The sequence below is a fragment of the Podarcis tiliguerta genome (assembly GCF_965153285.1).
Source record: "Podarcis tiliguerta genome assembly, chromosome: 12".
In the NCBI taxonomy this organism is placed as follows: Eukaryota; Metazoa; Chordata; class Lepidosauria; order Squamata; family Lacertidae; genus Podarcis; species Podarcis tiliguerta.
The window spans coordinates 24326677-24344768 of NC_139545.1; the positions used below are offsets into that span (position 1 = coordinate 24326677).

An 18092-nucleotide genomic window follows, 5' to 3' on the forward strand; every position below is an offset into this window, starting at 1 on the left:
TCTGTTATATTAGCAAGATTCTGATTGTACTGAAGTTTGCGGCAAAATCCTACACGAAGTTAAGCCAGCTAAAAACTCCCTTGTCACTTGCATCAGCCGTTTTTCATTGGGCAGCAGCTGAGCAAGAGGAGGGAAGCAGGATCATCCTATTGGCTGTGCCCAAAGACCAGCAACCTTTGGCTCCTCCTCTTCTTTTGAACTGTTTCCATTCCAGGTAAAAGGTTGTACTTAAGATCCAGGGCCTAAATTTGCTTTCCTCCCAATCCTTCCCTTCTGTCTTCTGTCTAATGATAAGCAAGGGCTGACAGATTACTGATCTTTGTGAGCTGCTCTGGGAACCTTTTTTGGGCTGAGCCGCAGGTGTAGAAATAAATTGATCTTTAAATAAACCAATAAATAGATGTCACTGAGATTTAAGCAGTTGTAACTGTGTTCTGACTCACAGCTATAATTTCAGGTAGCCAGATACTTGCATTAAGTGCTTCAGGAAGGATGGCTAATAGTTCCAGATGAAATTTGGGTGCATGGCTTATTTTGAAAACGTCACTGCTGGTTGTCCCTTTATAGTTTTCCTTCCACAACATTTTAAAGTATTTTTTTTCCTGCCTTCTCTTCGTCCCTCCTCGTCTCCCGGCCATGCACACATTTGCCTTTAAGCCATTCATTATGTGGCTCTTTAATTTCTTCCGAGTGTTATTTTCATACAATAAAGCATTACACTGCTCCTGGATCTTGATAGCATTTCTACAGAAAGAGAAAGAAGCTTTGTGTTCATAATTACCTAACATTGTCAGGAGCTGACTGCAGGCCTCTTCCTAGCGATAACAGAATAACCACATCATGTAGCTTTATAGCGCATGATTAATAGAAAATAATTACACATCCTACAAAGGAATGCAATATTTCTTATAAATTGACTGGAATGGTTTCCTGCAGATTAAAGGACTCTTCATTATTTTATCAGTCTCTCTGAAGTGGAGTCAATTGCCCAAGCTGGAGCTGGTGGGAAGAATACACACTCCACCTTCATATGCTGAGGAATACCAGATAGTAGGCTTATTCATACCTGAATAAGGTATAAATAAGCAGCTTACACAACAGGCTCTCACGGCGCTGTCTGTTTCCCCACAAATATTAAATAATTTGCTGATTGATGCTGTCATTCACTGGCTGTAGGATAAAGACCGGCTTTTAAATTCGAGAGACCTCCCTGTAATGAACAGAGCGTTGCTGTTGGCAGTGTTGCAAGAATCTTTGCAATCTCCTGAATGAGATGGAGCTGTTCCATAGCATAAATTATTTTGTCTCCTAGCATTTAGTTATGAAGGAGTGGCTACATGTGTCTTACCTGCATTATGATATAATGCGATCAGTCATATTTTGCTGTTCGCCAAGTTGATGTACAAATAATAAATGGCTGAATCCAGAGTAGATCGAACTGATCTCTGATTGTGCAACAGAGCTTTGCTGGCTCGCCATCACTGCATTCCCCTGCCCGCGACAGACCCTCACAGTGGGATGTGGGCACAGGGGAACAAGGTGGGGCTGCCTTGCACAAGCGTATGTGCTTTTCCAGTTACGCAGGACCCCCAAGCCGTGAATCAAAATGCACGGCAGCTTGTTGGTTTTCAGGGAACCTAGAATATATGAATTGCCCTAATGCTTATATTTTCCCTGGAGGTGAATGTTAAGGCTGTTTATTCCATATGTGCGTGCTAGTTCAATAACTAGCATATATGACTCTCAGAGTAGCCCAAATCAATTACCTTTAGAGTCACTTGTAAGTAATGTATCTGTAACAGAGCTCTAAGAGCAGGATCAGATTGGTTTTTGTGTGCATATGAAAGTCAGAAGCACTCTTTAAAAAAAAGAAGAGAGTGATGTAAATACATTAACCGGTTAGAAAGAGGTGTCTCTGCTATAACGACTCCAGCCGAAGGTTAAAATATGGCGTTCCCAATCAAGCGGGGCCTGTGTTTTCATTCCTACTTGCTTATACTACAAATGCTCTAATTGGGATTCATGTTGCTCGTGAGGCTCATACCAAGAATAGTAATGATAAAATAAAAGCATCTGAGTTGCAGGCTTCTGCCTCTTCCTGGGCTGATGTCTGCAGCCAATCCATAAATTAGCTTACTAGACTGTTACATCACCAGCCACTTCATCTTCAAGTTTAGCTTCACGCAAGTGCATTAAACTGTATATTCCTAGCAGCTAGAAATTGTTTTCAAAAAGCAGGAGAAATTTGGTTTTAAATTTAATTTAATTGGATTCTTCTGAAGCAGCCTTCTCTCCGCCCGCCCACCGCAAAATACGTGTTATTTCCAAGTTCCTGAAATGTCTGCATGGGATATTTCCATTCTGTAATTTAGGAGACTGCTTTTATTCTCTGCCATTAGTCGTAAAAGCCTTTAATGATCACTTAACTAAAGCAGCCTTCCGCAAACCTCACGTTGTTTTGCTCCCTGCCCCATCTATGAACGATTTCTACGGCTAGTGTTCAGAAAGCGGTCCCCCCCCCCCCGACTTTCTCTTCTTTCTCTTATTTTTTGGGAAAGCTTTCTTGGCACCATTCCCTCCCGCACAGGTGAGGGCTGGCACCGTGAGTGATTGCTCGCTCTCTAAGTCTGCAGGGACATGGATTGTATATTTAAGCAGCCTAATGTGGGATGAAACATGTGTTTATTGAACACACACGCACAGCTGGAACATCTGAACCCCTGGTGAGGCGGCAAAGCTCCTCTTGGCCTTTAAGGGTTTTGGCCCCAGAACAATCGTTTCGAAACTGCAGCAGGAGAGTCGTTGGCCTGGTTGCTGTATGCGCTGATGAACCAGCATCATTCACTCCAGTGGGCAAAAGGGAAATCCGACTTCTGCCTTGGGACTTCTCTTGTTCCCCTGAAGGTGCAGGGCTTCCGAAGCAGAGCCTGGGCATGCTTCTTGTTGTAGGTGCTCAGTTAAATTAACATGCTTAGCGTATTTGTTTTTAACATCCAGGCAAAGTTAGGCATAAAATAAAAGACTGCGTCCATCATGAAAACTCTGCCATCTTGTTTATGTTAGGGTATTACTGTGTGGGCTCGCATACACACACAACCATACACACACTTATACATGTGTAAAACATCCTGTATAGCCACATCCTAGCCAGAATATATCTTTTTATCTGAGAGCAAAGGAAGATCCTGCTGGTTCAGGCCAATGGCCCATTTATTCCAACATGCTCTTCCCACAGTGGCCAACCAGATGCCCATAAGAAGCCCCAAAGCAGAATCCGAGCATTGGACTCCACCCACCGACCTGAGTAGCCATTAATAGCCTTGATTTCTTTGATTCTCTCCCCGCCCCATCTAAATTTTTCAATTTACAAAGAAGCATCAGGACCATATCTTGACAGATTCAGACTTGACAAATCCTGCAGAAGACGTTCCTCTGCTTCCACACTAAACAGTTAATGTCAAACTATAAATTAAGGAGGAGCCCTTTGAAAATGAAAAAAAAAGGGGGTGGCAGTTTTCAGGAAGCAAGGTGTAGTTTGGATTGTTTGAACAGCACAATCCAGGCTAGTGGGTGGAAGTGACTGGGAGACGTACATTTATGAGAGATGGATGAGTTGGGGTGGGAAGTATATGGACTTTGGGGATAATATATATGGCATGAGTGAACCAGATTGTTGAAGAAATCCCTGTAAGGGTTGGGTATATTTTCGATCCTTTTCATATAATCTGTAGAAAAGGACAGGTAAAATTTGCATCCCACATACATGCCAGAATCCATTCAGAATGCCACCAGTGCTTACATTCAGGTAGAAAACAGCTTGCTTTGTTCTGCAGAAATTCTCTACATTTGCAACAGAAGGTTGACACTCTCTCCTATATCAAAGTCTCTCTGTGTTTCTGCTTTCCTCGTCCCTCATGTGGTCACTGTCAGCCTGATTTTGGAATGAGCTCTCTGTTTTCATACTGCTGCCTGCTCCACGCAGCGTACAAAGGGGCAATTTCAGCAGCTGGAAGTTATTGAGCTGCTGTTAGGATTGATCTTAACAATATTTACCTCAGAGGGACAGAAATTAAATTTGGATCCCACAATGCTCTTACTTGGTATTGCTTTTGGAAAATATTATTTCCTTAAACTATCATATACTTGTTTTGTTCCAGATTTATTTCGCTACGCCTAAGCAAATTCCAAACCAAAATGCATTAGTCACCTGTCAGGCATATGAGAACTGTGATAGAATTATCCGCATAAAGCAATGGTGAATTCTGAGAAGGGATAGAGACTGTGTGTGGGGAGCATCGCCCCTCTACGTCAACTTAACTTGGCATAGATGTGAACTTAACTAACCAAGGTTCTTTACGGCTCAAGGCTGCGTTACTGAATGGCTCCCAGCTGATCTCCATACCTTATTATAAAGTATTAGTTTTCAAATGTCAGCTGTTGATATGGTTTTGGATGAAAGAATGTAAAAAGAAGGCAGAGTAAGGCTCCCTGACTCTAGGGGAATTCACCCCATGAGCCTCATGACCCGTAATGCAAAAGAAGAAGAAGAAGAAGAAGAAGTATACCAGTGATAATACCAAACCAAAACACACAACACACAGTGGCCCAGTTCACACACAATACAGTAAACCACAGTTAATGATTTCCTGATCTTGCTCACTTTGCTGCTCCCCGTTTGAGTGTGGGAGACACAAGCCATGGTCTCTTGGTTAGTATTGTGTCCATCCAATCCTGGGTTTTTAGTATGTTTTGTTCAAACCACAGTTAGTAAGCCAAGAACAAACCTTCGCTCCAGATCGTGATGTGTTTGGCGTGAAATGATTTAGACGTAATGCTGAGCCAGAGATCGTTGGTTTATTTCTCCTTCAAACTAGCGGGGGGGGGGGGGGAGCAAAGCAGGCAAAACCAGCAACTTCAAGGGGAACCATTAACTGAGGAAAAGCCAAGTGGGTAACCAGGAATCAAATAAGGCCAATGAAGACTGCATGGTTTGGATATTACTGTTAAAAACAACAACTAGACGTATATACAAACTCTACAAAACAAGACATTAGTACAATCACATTCTGTATTGCTCATTGAGTGAATTTTGGCTTGCTATAGGTAGTTAGTATTTCTCTCGTCTCTCTTTCTCGCTGTCTCTCTCTCTCTAGGACGTAGTAACAGATAGTCTTTAAAAATGTAATTTCCTGTTTTGCTTAACTGCATTTCAAGTGCTTCAGAAACACATACACACGCAATTCCTTAATGTTTTAATTTTCCATTCATGCTTTTGTAACTGTATATAAGGAGGAAACCTAAGGAGTCACATGCAAAAACTCTATTGCATTTATATCAGACTAAAGGTTAATATTGCATATTGTTTTCAATTAGGAGTACGGTAGATTTGGCTGGTGGGTAGGAGAAATGAAAGGAACCATTGGCTTGGTGCCTAGAGCCTACATAATGGAGATGTATGATATTTGAGAGGCCCGGGTAAGTACATTTTAATTCAATCTTCTGTAATGGCTTATATGTTCCTTGCTCTCTGTTTCATACAGATTTCTTTTCCAGGAATCTTCGCTGGAGTTCTGTTAATAAAGACTGCAGCAAATAAAACAAAATAAAAAATGGACCCGTAGTGTAGTTTTAAGTGAAATAAAATAAACTATTGTATAATGGGAGGAAATACGTCTTCCACAATGCGTCCCATCCTTCCCGGGTGACTCACAATATTTCAGCCTCAATTTTTTGAGGGTGCCTACAGATGTAATGTTGAAGCAGGATTTTCTTTCTGCAGGATGAGGCTTTTGCTGCCACGACATAAGTGGGATACAGACCAGTAAACACACTTGATTCACTACCCAGTCTTGTCCTTCTCCTTATTTTCCACAGAGGTTCCCTTTTTAAACAGAGGAAGAAGCATCACCTGTAAATTTAGTAAACTTTAATTCTAATAATGGTAACCACAACAGTAATCATAATTCTGTTCCCCACTTCTTCTCAAAGGTACTAGTGTTAATATTTTTAGTTGTAACAATATCATACCCAGGAGCACAAAACTGCTTCCAGGATGGGACAGGGGGACAAGGGGGCTTTATGATATCAGCTAGTAGCCTAGATATTTTAGACTGCAACTATCTACTGCTGCAGGCCTGGCTGTGGCTGAAGAGAGTTGTAGTCCAAAATATCTGGAAGGCACCGGGGGGGGGGGGGCTGCTGCTGCTACACAAAGCCCATCAAATGCTGTGTGCACTTGTGGTTCTTCTTCAGACGCTCAGAACTGCTTTTTCCTGAGCAAAACCAGCAGGCAAAAACCATTTGTTTGAACAAGTTGGTGAGGGTGCTCTCGCAGTGCAGCAAATAGTGGCTCAAATAATGGGATGTCTGCATACGCCCTGAAACTATCTTAAGGCAAATTCTGAGCGTGATCCAGTCAAAGTGATTTTTAAAATTACAGTGGTGCCTCGCAAGACGAAAAGAATCCGTTCCGTGAGTCTCTTCGTCTAGCGGTTTTTTCGTCTTGCGAAGCAAGCCCATTAGCGGATTAGCGCTATTAGCGGTTTAGCGGCTATTAGCGGCTATTAAAGGCTTAAGGGATTAGCGGATTAGCTGCTAAAAGGCTATTAGCAGCTTAGTGCCTTAGAAAAAGGGGGTGGGGAGCGGAAAAAAAAACCCCAGGAATCGCAAGACATTTTCGTCTTCCGAAGCAAGCCCATAGGGAAATTTGTCCTGCGAAGCACCTCCAAAATGGAAAACCCTTTCGTCTAGCGGGTTTTCCGTCTTGCGAGGCATTCGTCTTGCGGGGCACCACTGTATTATTATTTTGCTTTAGAATTCCCATTATGGCAAGCTCTGTTAGCCACATTCCGTATACACAACAGCCTGATGATGATGATGATGATGATGATACCATCAGGGTGCTTCCATGTTTCCAAATGCCATATTATAGGAATGATCTGATATGAATGGGTTTCAGGCCACTCAGAGAACAGAAAGTGCTGCTTCCTAGGATTTCTTTACATCACCAGTAATGCTAACGCTGCCTGGTGGTCATGGCTTGCTTCAAATCGCAAATACCACCTGTCTGTGAATGTTTCTCCTCTTTATATTATTATCATCCCAAGGCAAAACAGCTCCCGATTATTCCTGGACTCTGCCGTTTTAAATTAATTCAGCTCTGGGTTTCACTCCGTGATACGGCAAATGCAGCCAATCAGATGGCCCCATGTAGGGAAGTTATTCTGCATTGGTGGGATAGTTGCCACAAGAGCTTTCATAGGGAGATTCCCAGCTTGCCATCGATGGCTACTGTTGGCCAAGCAATACAAGGGATGGACAGAATTTATGTTCCTAGAGGAAATAAGTAGAGCAAGGTGACCTAGCCCCCTTACCTTTCGTGTCTGACCTGATCTATGCTTTTTAGAAGTCTGTAATGGGCACAATCTGGCTAAAATTGGGGAAGGTGGCGTTTGTGAATTTTATTAAGGCCCTGCCCCCATCTTTTCTTTTAAATTCTGAACGCTGCAGATAAATGATGCAGAACAAACACAGCATTCTGTCTGCGTCTTCTTACCTTTAGTTTTTGTAGTCTGGATCGGTGGTGACTGATCATAGAAAAAGTGGCCCATGTCTGCCTGATTGGTTTGTGCAGTTTTCGTGTGCTCATCCGCATCCATGGGGAAAGCTAATTCACTGGTACTAGGTATAGTATTCAAGGATTGCCATTCATTTCAAAGTGGTGTGAGTATTTTCTTACGCATTAACTGTGGGCTTCTTTCTTTCTTTCTTTCTTTCTTTCTTTCTTTCTTTCTTTCTTTCTTATTAGGTGGAGTCTACAAATTATGGGAAGCCAGGCATAGAAGTATGCCAATGCAGATCTGCAGGTGCCTAGATTTTAGCAAGAGCATTAACCCTAATATATTGCACTTCTACATATTGATTCTAATGCTGTATTTTTATATTTAATGTTTATTGTGAGTGTTGACGTATAAATTAAGCTAAACTTTTTAAAAAAATCTCTGCTTATTTTGCATTGGAGTTATTTTTAAAAACTGTTGCGTTCAGGCATTTGTTATGCTTTTGCAAAACGGGCATCACACACAGGATATGTATCCCGAGCAGCTGCAGCTGAAATGAATGTCAGGGAAATCTACAAGAGATTCTGGACCGTCTCACATTCATTTCAACACAAGTGACTCAGAAGACATCTCCAAAAATTAAGCTTCTACGTTTTATACACAGCAAAGGGTCTTGGATGTGAAATATTCCTCTGGTTTGTTTCTTTTTCCTAATGGTACATTTTACTTTAGTGGTATTTTACATTTTTAATTGCTTTCCCATTCTTTTAAAATGCAAAAGTCGACGACACTGTGGTAGCAAATTATATATGATGTGAAATTCTATCTTCTATCATCTATCTATCTATCATCTATCTATCTATCTATCTATCATCTATCTATCTATCTATCTATCTATCATCTATCATCTATCTATCTATCTAGCAGTCTTTGATTATAGATGCTTTATGTTGCACTTTCTAGGATACATTCTTACATATCCTTGGGCCAGATTCAGTGCCTTTGTAGAGTTTTCAAAAACAACCCCCAACAGCAACCCTGAATATTGTGAATCTTTGCTTTTCCTCTTTTTTGGGGGGGGGGGTTACCATTTTTTCTTCCTCTTTCTGGTTCTGTTGTCTTCACATTTCCTCGGTGATTCCTATAGATGATCCTCAGAAAACCAGGATATGCGTAATAAAGGGTTTGTGTAATGATGTACCACCAACATGTCACAGAGACATATCATAAAACCAACTGAGAGTGCGAGCCATGCTGGGGGGGGGGGGGAGCAACCCCTGCGAAACCATGAAAAATATGTGTGCGCTGTCACTCCTGAACATGTTTGCAAAAAGTCCCCCTTCCGGAATTGTTCCAAAAAGAAGCAAAAAATGTTTCCACTGAAACGAATGGTCACAAGTTAGTAGCTAATTGAGCCCTAAACGTGACTAACTTGGTGTGCTTTGCTACACTCACATATGAGGGAGCAAGTCCCACACTGAACTCAAAGGGGCTGACTTCTAAGTAGACACGCACTGTTTTTTCTGGATCCAACTCCCTTGTTTGTGAGATTTTCCTCCCCGGGGGCTGGGTGGGAAGCATTCAAACATGTCTGCTTACAAGCCAAAGCATTGTCATCCAATCCAGTCCAAAGGACTAAAGACTTCCTCAGGTTAGTGGAGGAGCTGGCTTGAATCCCCGAGAAGCAGTTCTAGTCAAACAAACCAGAAATTACATCAGGGCTGCTTAGCACTGATCCGAAGGGGGAGAAATAGACTTCTCTGTATTGCCAATGTTTGCCAGTAGATGGCAGTAGACTTTCACAGCATATTGGGCTTCTGGGAAAACCCATCCCCCACCATCACGCTCAGATGAATCTTTTGCGACTTAAAATATTTGGAGGACTCCCGTCCCCTTTTCATGTAAATCCAGGAGAGGGAGTCCTTAGCCAGCTGATGAATGACAGATCTTCAAACAATTTTTCCTATTGATAGGAGAATATAGACAGCAGCAGTTTTATTATTTCCATAACCTTCCCCCCCCCCATGCAGTATAAAGTGATATATGCACACACACACACACACACACACACACACACACACACACATTGCAAATGAAGATATTTCAAAGGTACCGCATCCCCACCTTTTAAATAGACATGCCTTGGAATAAACCTGCAGAATAAAAGGGGTGAAATGTTTGCTTTGAAATCTTGACAAATACCATAACCCTTTTTAGGGGGGGTGGGAGAATCCCCCATTAATGTGTCTCAAACAGAAGAAAACGTTGCAATATATGCTAATTGCTTTGTTCTCGTTGTTTACTTATATTTCCTTTGCGTTCCTTGGAATACTGAGAGAGCTGTTTTGTAAGTCATATTTTATGCAGCATTTTGCTTGATTATTTGCTCTGTACTGTGGGTTTGTACTCTGCCGCCATTAGATCTTACAATAATGTTCCACGCTGCAAATTTTTAAGGTTCAAATAAAGTTTAATTGTTTGCAAACTGTTATGATGCTAATAATTCAACAGCCTGCTGTGTTACTAATGAAATTACTTTGTTATGATTAATTTGGAAAATAGTGTGTTGATTGTAGTAATTAAACACAACAAGGTGAAGTAAATGATTCTAATGCCATCTGGCCTCCAAAGTGAATGAAGAAATGAAATGGAGCTGTCATCTGAATTTATTCAGAGGAGTAAGGGTAATACAGATGCCTTCAACTGCAGTGCTGCCGTGATGTAGCCATGCCACCTTATATAATGATTTCATATACACCGCCTGCAGTAATTCACTTGGTTGTGCGCTTACATGCTCCAGAGCCCCTCCGTTCCAAAGACTTCTTTGCCTCTCGTTTAATGGTATCTGCCTTTCGCATGGCCAGGGCTGTGAGAGCAGACATTGCCACGTTGGCACGCTAAAAACGAATTGCCACGGGGAACAATTCCACTGCTGTGTTCTACAGTGCGACAAAAGCCTGTGCAGACATGACACCTGCTGTTAAACTCAGGGATTGGCAATAGTGGAGGTGCAAATCTTCTCCTCTGTGTTTCAGCCTCGACCCAATCTCCCTGTAAAAAGATGGTTAGTGATTATAGGTACCATACCTTATAATCTCAGGAGCAGGGCCCTGTTTGTCGTGACCGGTGAGGGAATGGCATGTTAAATGGTTCTCGTGTGAAATGAAATAGCTCAGTACTATGTACTAGTGCTCTTACTTATAATCCTGCGCGAACACTTGGAACACAGCGATGCTTACTTGAAAGTAAACATGCTATATATACACACACCATATTTTTTGCTCTATAAGTCGCACCAGACCACAAGACGCACCTAGTTTTTGGAGGAGGAAAGCAAGAAAAAAAATATTCTGAATCTCAGAAGCCAGAACAGCAAGAGGGATCGCTGCGCAGTGAAAGCAGCAATCCCTCTTGCTGTTCTGACTTCTGGGATAGCTGCGCAGCCTGCATTCGCTCCATAAGACGCACATTTCCCCTTACTTTTTAGGAGGGAAAAAGTGAGTCTTATAGAGCAAAAAATACGGTATGTGGGGATTTTTTTTTTTTTAAAGTAAAATATTTTCTTTTTCAGAAGGATTAGTGGAACACTTCTTGCAGCAGATTTAATAATAATAATACTGTTGCAGACAGTTCATTGTACTATAAATATCCTAAGATCCTAGATTCAAGTATAGATTAATGTTAGCGATGGTAGAATTGCAGCTGCATTTGACTGGATTGTTAAACAAGCAACACTCTTGGATCATGATTATGGAAAAGCACTTGCTGCGGCTCTGGGGAGGTGCTGGGTGCTTAAAGAGCTGTGGGCATGGGCCCATGACATGAATTTACATAACATTTGCATGTGCTAATATATGTGCCACCGACTCAGTTAAGATGTTGGGTGGGGGGTCTCATCAGCACTGCACCCGGCAGTGCATATAGCCACAAAAGCTTTTAAAGAAAATAGGGGAAAGGGACAGAGATCTGGGGCCTGACACAAAAGACCCGGGTATTTTGGTCCACTTTGTGAGTATGCCTGGCATTTTGCTCCTTGAATTCTTCTTGCTGCTCACTTGTCTCGGATTCTCCTCATCTTCTGCATCAAGTGAAATAACACAGAGTTGAGGGACAAAATTACCTGTACAAAGAAGTTCAGAATCAGAAAATGCGGATCTTTCAGACACTAGTTCTGATTGGAGAAATAAACTGGAATTATGTGAATAACTTCAAGCACATACTGTTTACTGGGGTGGAATGGGATACAAATAAAACCAGTGGCTGAATTAGCCTATAGCTGTGATAGTAAAGGTAAAGCTGTGATAGTAAAGGTAAAGGGACCCCTGACCATTAGGTCCAGTCGTGACCGACACTGGGGTTGCGGCGCTCATCTCACTTTATTGGCCAAGGGAGCCAGCATGACTAAGCTGCTTCTGGCGAACCAGAGCAGCGCACAGAAACACCGTTTACCTTCCCGCTGGAGCGGTACCTATTTATCTACTTGCACTTTGAGATGCATTCGAACTGCTAGGTTGGCAGGAGCAGGGACCGAGCAATGGGAGCTCACCCCGTCACGGGGATTCGAACCACCGACCTCCTGATCACCAAATCCTAGGCTCTATGGTTTAACCCACAGCACCACCCGCGTCCCTAGCTGCTGTGATACTTGCTGCCTAATCTTGTGCATGTTTACTCATGTAAGCAAGTCACCTTTAGTTGAGTGATGCATACTCCCAGGTAAGTGTACATAGGATGAACAAAGAGAGGACACACTGTTGCAGAGATCTCTAGATCTTGGACTTCACATTGATGGGGTCAATAGCAGCGGACAACCTTTTTTAGATCACAGGTGATCCGATCAAGACTAGTAGTGCAATACCACACATAAATGTCTAAACAGAAGTACATTCCAATGGGATGTACACCCAAGCGAGTGTGTACAGTTTAGGAACGTTGGTGAGTTGCACTCGGGTCTCACTGAAATCAACAGGAAATGAGTCCTAAGTAGCTATTTCAGTGGGACCCAAGATCAACTAACTTAAACTTGAGCCATCCCAAGGATAAGGTGGATAAGGTAATCTCTCCCTGAGCATCAAGTAAATGTTTCATAGCTTCTCAAGAGTAGGATTGGTTAAAACCACCACACACAAGGTCTCTGTGCTAGTAAAAAAACACACGGGGTGGGAGCGAACCTATGAGACTTAGCATAAATGCTTAGCCTAGAGAAGACAACATTGACCTTAAGATGTCACCACAAACTCATCTTTTAAGCAAACCTACGAAAATCTGCTCTTCTCTAGCTGGATCCTGGATTAGCATTTTTTCCATTAGAGGCAATTGAGTTTCAGATTCAGAATAAAAACAGACTCTCTTCTACTAGTGTGCATCATTTTCTTCTTGGAAGAAGTTCATTTCAAATTCAGCCAACTCCATAGGATTTATGTTGGGGGAGGCAGGACTTTTGTTGGGCAGGGGTAGAATTGTGATACAATTGGTCAGCTAAGTATTTTTTATTTATTTACTTGATTTTGAGGGGTAGCAGCTGCCCCCCTGTCCCCCTCTGGCTATGCCCATTGCCATCTCTAACCTGACCCTTTCTAATGTTTTGGCCTATAGCTTCCATTTGGTGGCATGTGGTGAATTTTTTTGTAGGGGAACAATTCGGGCCAGAGCCACCAGCTTGTAAGGGTGGTGGAAAGGGGGACACATTATGTGTATAAGCATTGTGCCTGCCTCCCTAAGCCAGGCAGAATCTTCCCGGGCTTTGAGAAGGAGGCGTCAGGGGAGCATTTAGGGGTCTAGCCTGCTCCCCTTAGTCAACTGACCGTACACCGGTGCTGCATTCATCCCAGACCAGTGGCAATGCTGGCTGCGTTTGATGGGAGCTGTAGTTCAAAACACCTAGAGGACATCAAGCTGGGAAAGGCTAGTCTTATTCAAAACAAGGCCTATGTTCTATTGGGGTTGCCATATGTCCGGAATACTGCAGTCGGCAGCAGTGTCTGGGCAGAAATTGGACAAATGTCTGGGAAAATCCAGATGTATGGCAGCCCATGTCAGCAGTGCCATTTTTTTTAAAATAATATTTATTGAACGTTTAAGAATTACACAGAAAAGAGAAAAAGAGAGAAAAAAAGAGAGATACAAAATTACATAATAAAGAGCAAAAACAAAAACACAATACATCAAATACATCAAAACACAAAAAACACCAAAACAATAAAAAAAAATATTCCTCCGATCTTTATCCTTATCTTTCATTAACTTATTTCCTCGACCTCCTCACTCTTCCCAATTTTGTATTCCAGTTATTAATTAAATCAGCAAATCCTTTCCGTTCCAGCAGTGCCATTTTTGCAGATTCCATATAAAAATAGCTCAACAACTTTGCCACTGTTTGAAATGTGGCAACCCTAGTTCTACAGAAATGACGCTCGACTTATTAAGACAATCAAGTGTTGTTCTTGTTTTTGTATGTGTAATATGAATGTCAGTGTCTGTGTAGTCAGTTTTGCAGTCACATAGAGAAGTTTCCCAGAATCCGTTCAGCCACAGTGAAGCAGAAAGTCGTAGGGGATTGGGGGGGGGGGATGTATTTTGCTGCATACTTAACTAGGCAGGGTGCTTCACATTGGCCTGCTCTGTATTAAATACTAGTTAGAAACTGGAAGTTTGGAATAGGGAAATCATTAATGAAGTTCCATCTGTAAGAACACCAGCAGATGGGCGCTGGTATATTGTAGAACGCTGATCAAATCTACATGGAAGGCCCCCATCCATCAATTTTCTGTGGACTCCTAGCAGGCTGTAGTTATATGAAACAGAGGAGCCATACTTCATTAAACAGTGGTATTTATTAAAAACTGTATATTTCTTGAATTTATACTGTACCATTAAACTGCTTCTATATATATCATTCATTGTGCCGATCAAAGTTTTAAAATATATGGAAGCTTATAAAAATTGTGCAAGCTGTTCCCTGCACGTTCACCAACAGTGCAGTCATGATTTACATTCATGATTTCCAAAAGTGTGATGTCCTTCCTGTGCAGAGTGCAGAAAGTGTGCAGGAAGGAAAGCATGTAGAATATCGCAAAAGATCTCAACATTTCCTTAGAGTAACAGTATATCATTATGGCAGTCCTAGAAAAAATATGTATCTCCTTTAATTACATAAAAATGTCTGGTCTATCTCAGTTATAGCTAATTAGGTTGAGTAGTTTGGGTGCTATAATATTCATTTAGTAATTTATATCCTGTTTTTACAACAATCTGTTCAAAGTAGCTTACAGTAAAGATTCGAATGCGACCAACATAATGTTTCAGCGATTAAAATCTTAAGAATCAAATCATCAGTAGAACAAATGGAAAGAATACAGTACATCAGATCCAGGTATAAAACTAACTGCACCAGAGTGCTAATTTCATTGGAACTAAACATCCAAAGTTTAGGTATGCTTAAAACACCAAAATTCATGTCCGAAGTTTCACTAGCTCTAAGCAGAGTTTGTGAATTGAATGCTCACCCATGTATTTCACAGAACAGCCTTCACTGAAAATTATGAGCCTGCAGAATTTGAATGTGTGTGTCCAGCAGTCCTTCTGTGATAGAAATCATTTGTGTCTGGTAGAATATGGACTACTTTCTGAGCGATAAGTAGTCCATGACTTTTCTTGTGCTGGTATCCATCTGCGTGGAGAAGATCTCTTTCGTATTAGATACCTCTCTTATCCAGATGGAAACTTTGGATACACGCTGCAGATTTTTAATTCCCACTTCAAACATTCAAGGTTTGGAGAGTTTCAGTTGAATTCTAATCTCTTTCCCTTGTGTAGTTTCCTGGTTGCACATCAGACATATGTAAACATTCTAGATATGCATGCTGGAGCTTACAGCAACGCTGGGACCATCTTCTGTGTATTTGAAACAAGCTGCTTCCAGGTGTAGACACCAATTATTTAAGGATGGGTCAATGAAGCGAAGTGATCAGTGTCAGATAAACTCGGCTTGAGATGTGTTTCATGTAAGTTTTGTCAAATACATATTGATCGAACTGAAGCCATGCTTGAACACACCAGAGTTCCAACATGTGGCTACAACTGACCCATCCACTGATTCTTCATTGTTCATTCCAGTGGAGGAGGCAGGGTCATTGAAACATTGCATGAGTGCTCTCTGTCTGTTGGAGAGTACGGGGCAATTGACGTCTGCATAAGCTCTTTCTACATATCTAACCAATGTCTGCAATCAGGTAGTTAGCCATGTTGGTCTGACGCAGTCGAAATATATAAAAAAATAAAAAAATTGTCCAGTAGCATCTTAGAGACCAACTAAGTTTGTTCTGGGTATAAGCTTTGGTATGCATGCACACTTCTTTGGATACACAGATGCAATCTGTGCGGGAAGGATCACAACATTTCAGTTCCCGCTGTATTTTCTCGTATGTGTACAAAATCCATCACTTCCTTTGGAAGTTGATCTTTATGGACCTCCCAAGTTCATAATTAATCTACGAAGAGGACTAACCATTCCAAGACTGTCTGCTGTTTTTCTATCATCAGGGCTCATTCAGTTTGGCAAAAGCATTTCCTAAATATCACACATATCCTAAATATGCACCAGGATATCTGTAGAAGGACCCAGCCAGAGCTAAACAATAATATTCAGGGTATCACAATCCTTGAGTGGGATGACCTTCATTTATATGTCTCTCCAACCATTACATTTGCCTTTGACAACAGCCCCTGAGTGGTGGTTGGGGGAGGGGAGTAAGTAGTAGATTCATTTACACATGAGGAATTTAGGCTGAGAGAAAGGGTTGCATAATGTACACAATGGACAGATCTAAATAATGGCTCTCCTTGTCAATGGTGTCAACTGAGAATCCAGAAGCAAAGATGGATCTAAAGGCACCCCAAGACTGTAAGCATGATGGTTAAGAGTATCTCAAGGGCCTACGTAACACCATCCCTCTACTGGGCTTCAAACCAACAACATCTCAGCATTGTCACCCTTGAGTTAGTCCATTCCCTTCTAGTCTAATGAACCTACTGGATACCAGCTATATTGCATCCATGTTTTAGAATCCAATGAACCATTAGCATTGCCTCCTTCACCTTTATTCATAAATGACAGTAGGGGTGGGGTGGAGATTCAGATCATATTTTAACTCATACTTACCTAATTTGTACTTCCCAAAACAATACATGAAGCGAAATTCAGCTACCCTTTGAAATTTGCACTTCTCCAAATTTTACAATGCCGTTCTCCACTCAGGTAATTCATGTATTATTTTTTTTCATATATTGCCATGAAAACCACATACCTAAACTGTGATTTGTACTAAAACGTTGATGAATTTCGGTAAGGACTTTTTTAAAAAATCACAAGCTGATGTGGAAATGGGCAGAACTGAATTTGAGACTTGGAAAACAGGAAACAGACAGAAAACAAACTTGGCAGATTCCTCTCTCTCTCTAGCTAACAAGTCTTCACATGAGGCTTTCTATGAATGCTTCCTATGCTTTCAGCTGTGTGCAGGCTGCTGCCATGTAGGTGTGCTTTAAGGAAAACAAGCAGTTTACACTTACAGTGCTATGATACCACTTTAAACCGCCATGGCACCCCCCAATTTTTTTTATGAGAACTATAGTTTGCTGAGAGTTCCTAGGAGACCCCTACTCCCCTCACAAAGCTACAATTCCCACGGTTCGCTATAACAAGGGATTGATGGTTAAATCTCTGAGAATCGTAGCTGTGGAAGCAGAATAAGAGTCTCACAACAACTCTCAGCACCCTTAACAAACTACAGCTCCCAGAATTCATTAGTGCTTTAAATCTACAGTGTGTGTGTGTGGCCGGAAACTTGATCAGGGGAGTCTTCTGGGAAACAATGAATATATAGTCGTGGGGGACTGTCTCCCTTCTTTTCACTTACAGCCACCATTTTCTCCTTAAGCATATCTGAACATTATGGCCATGCTGATGCTGACAGGTAGACAGGAGATGGGTGCATTCACACGTAAGGGAATACACAGGCCTGCTTTTGTGTGTACCTGTGTATTCCTGGGGGGAAAAGAAGAATGGGGTGTGGAAGTGGGGAGAGGAGGAGTTTCTTCATCTCTAGTCTTCATCTCTGCAAGTGCCAGACCATGTCCAAATTTCCATAACAATGCCACTCTGCAAATGTGTTTTTCTGAAAAGATTTTGGAATGGTCACCATTCTGCTTTACAGTAATGGAATTATACTCTGCTCATTGTCTTGTACATTAAGGATCTTTCAGGATATCCTTCTCCTTTTAACTGGGGCAGGGGAGGGAGGAGGAGGTTTCATATTCCCAGTCATAATTCTGGATTTCTGTCTCGCGCACGCACTGACACATGCACCTGCTGCTACATTTAATATATATTTTGGCCTATCCTTTATCTTTGTAGATGGTCCTTTAAAGAACTCTCTTTTTTTCCACCTGAGTTTAAAGCAGTTCTCAATGATCTTATACTGAAATTTATGCATTGGGAATAACTGTCTTTCCTGTAAACAATGACAGTAACTA

At 41.6% G+C, this 18092-nt stretch overlaps 1 protein-coding gene across 2 annotated transcripts in view; it reads left to right on the forward strand.

Moving 5' to 3' along the window:
• The window catches only part of SKAP2 (src kinase associated phosphoprotein 2), a 104206-nt gene extending 94162 nt beyond the window's left edge, over nucleotides 1-10044 (forward strand). For both annotated transcript variants that reach the window (XM_083405142.1, XM_083405143.1), the window contains 2 exons: nucleotides 5374-5475; nucleotides 7808-10044. In XM_083405142.1, coding sequence (XP_083261268.1) covers nucleotides 5374-5466 — 93 coding nt within the window. In that variant the 3' untranslated portion in view covers nucleotides 5467-5475; nucleotides 7808-10044. The remainder of the gene's footprint in view (nucleotides 1-5373; nucleotides 5476-7807) is intronic.
• The last annotated feature ends 8048 nt before the right edge of the window (nucleotides 10045-18092 follow it).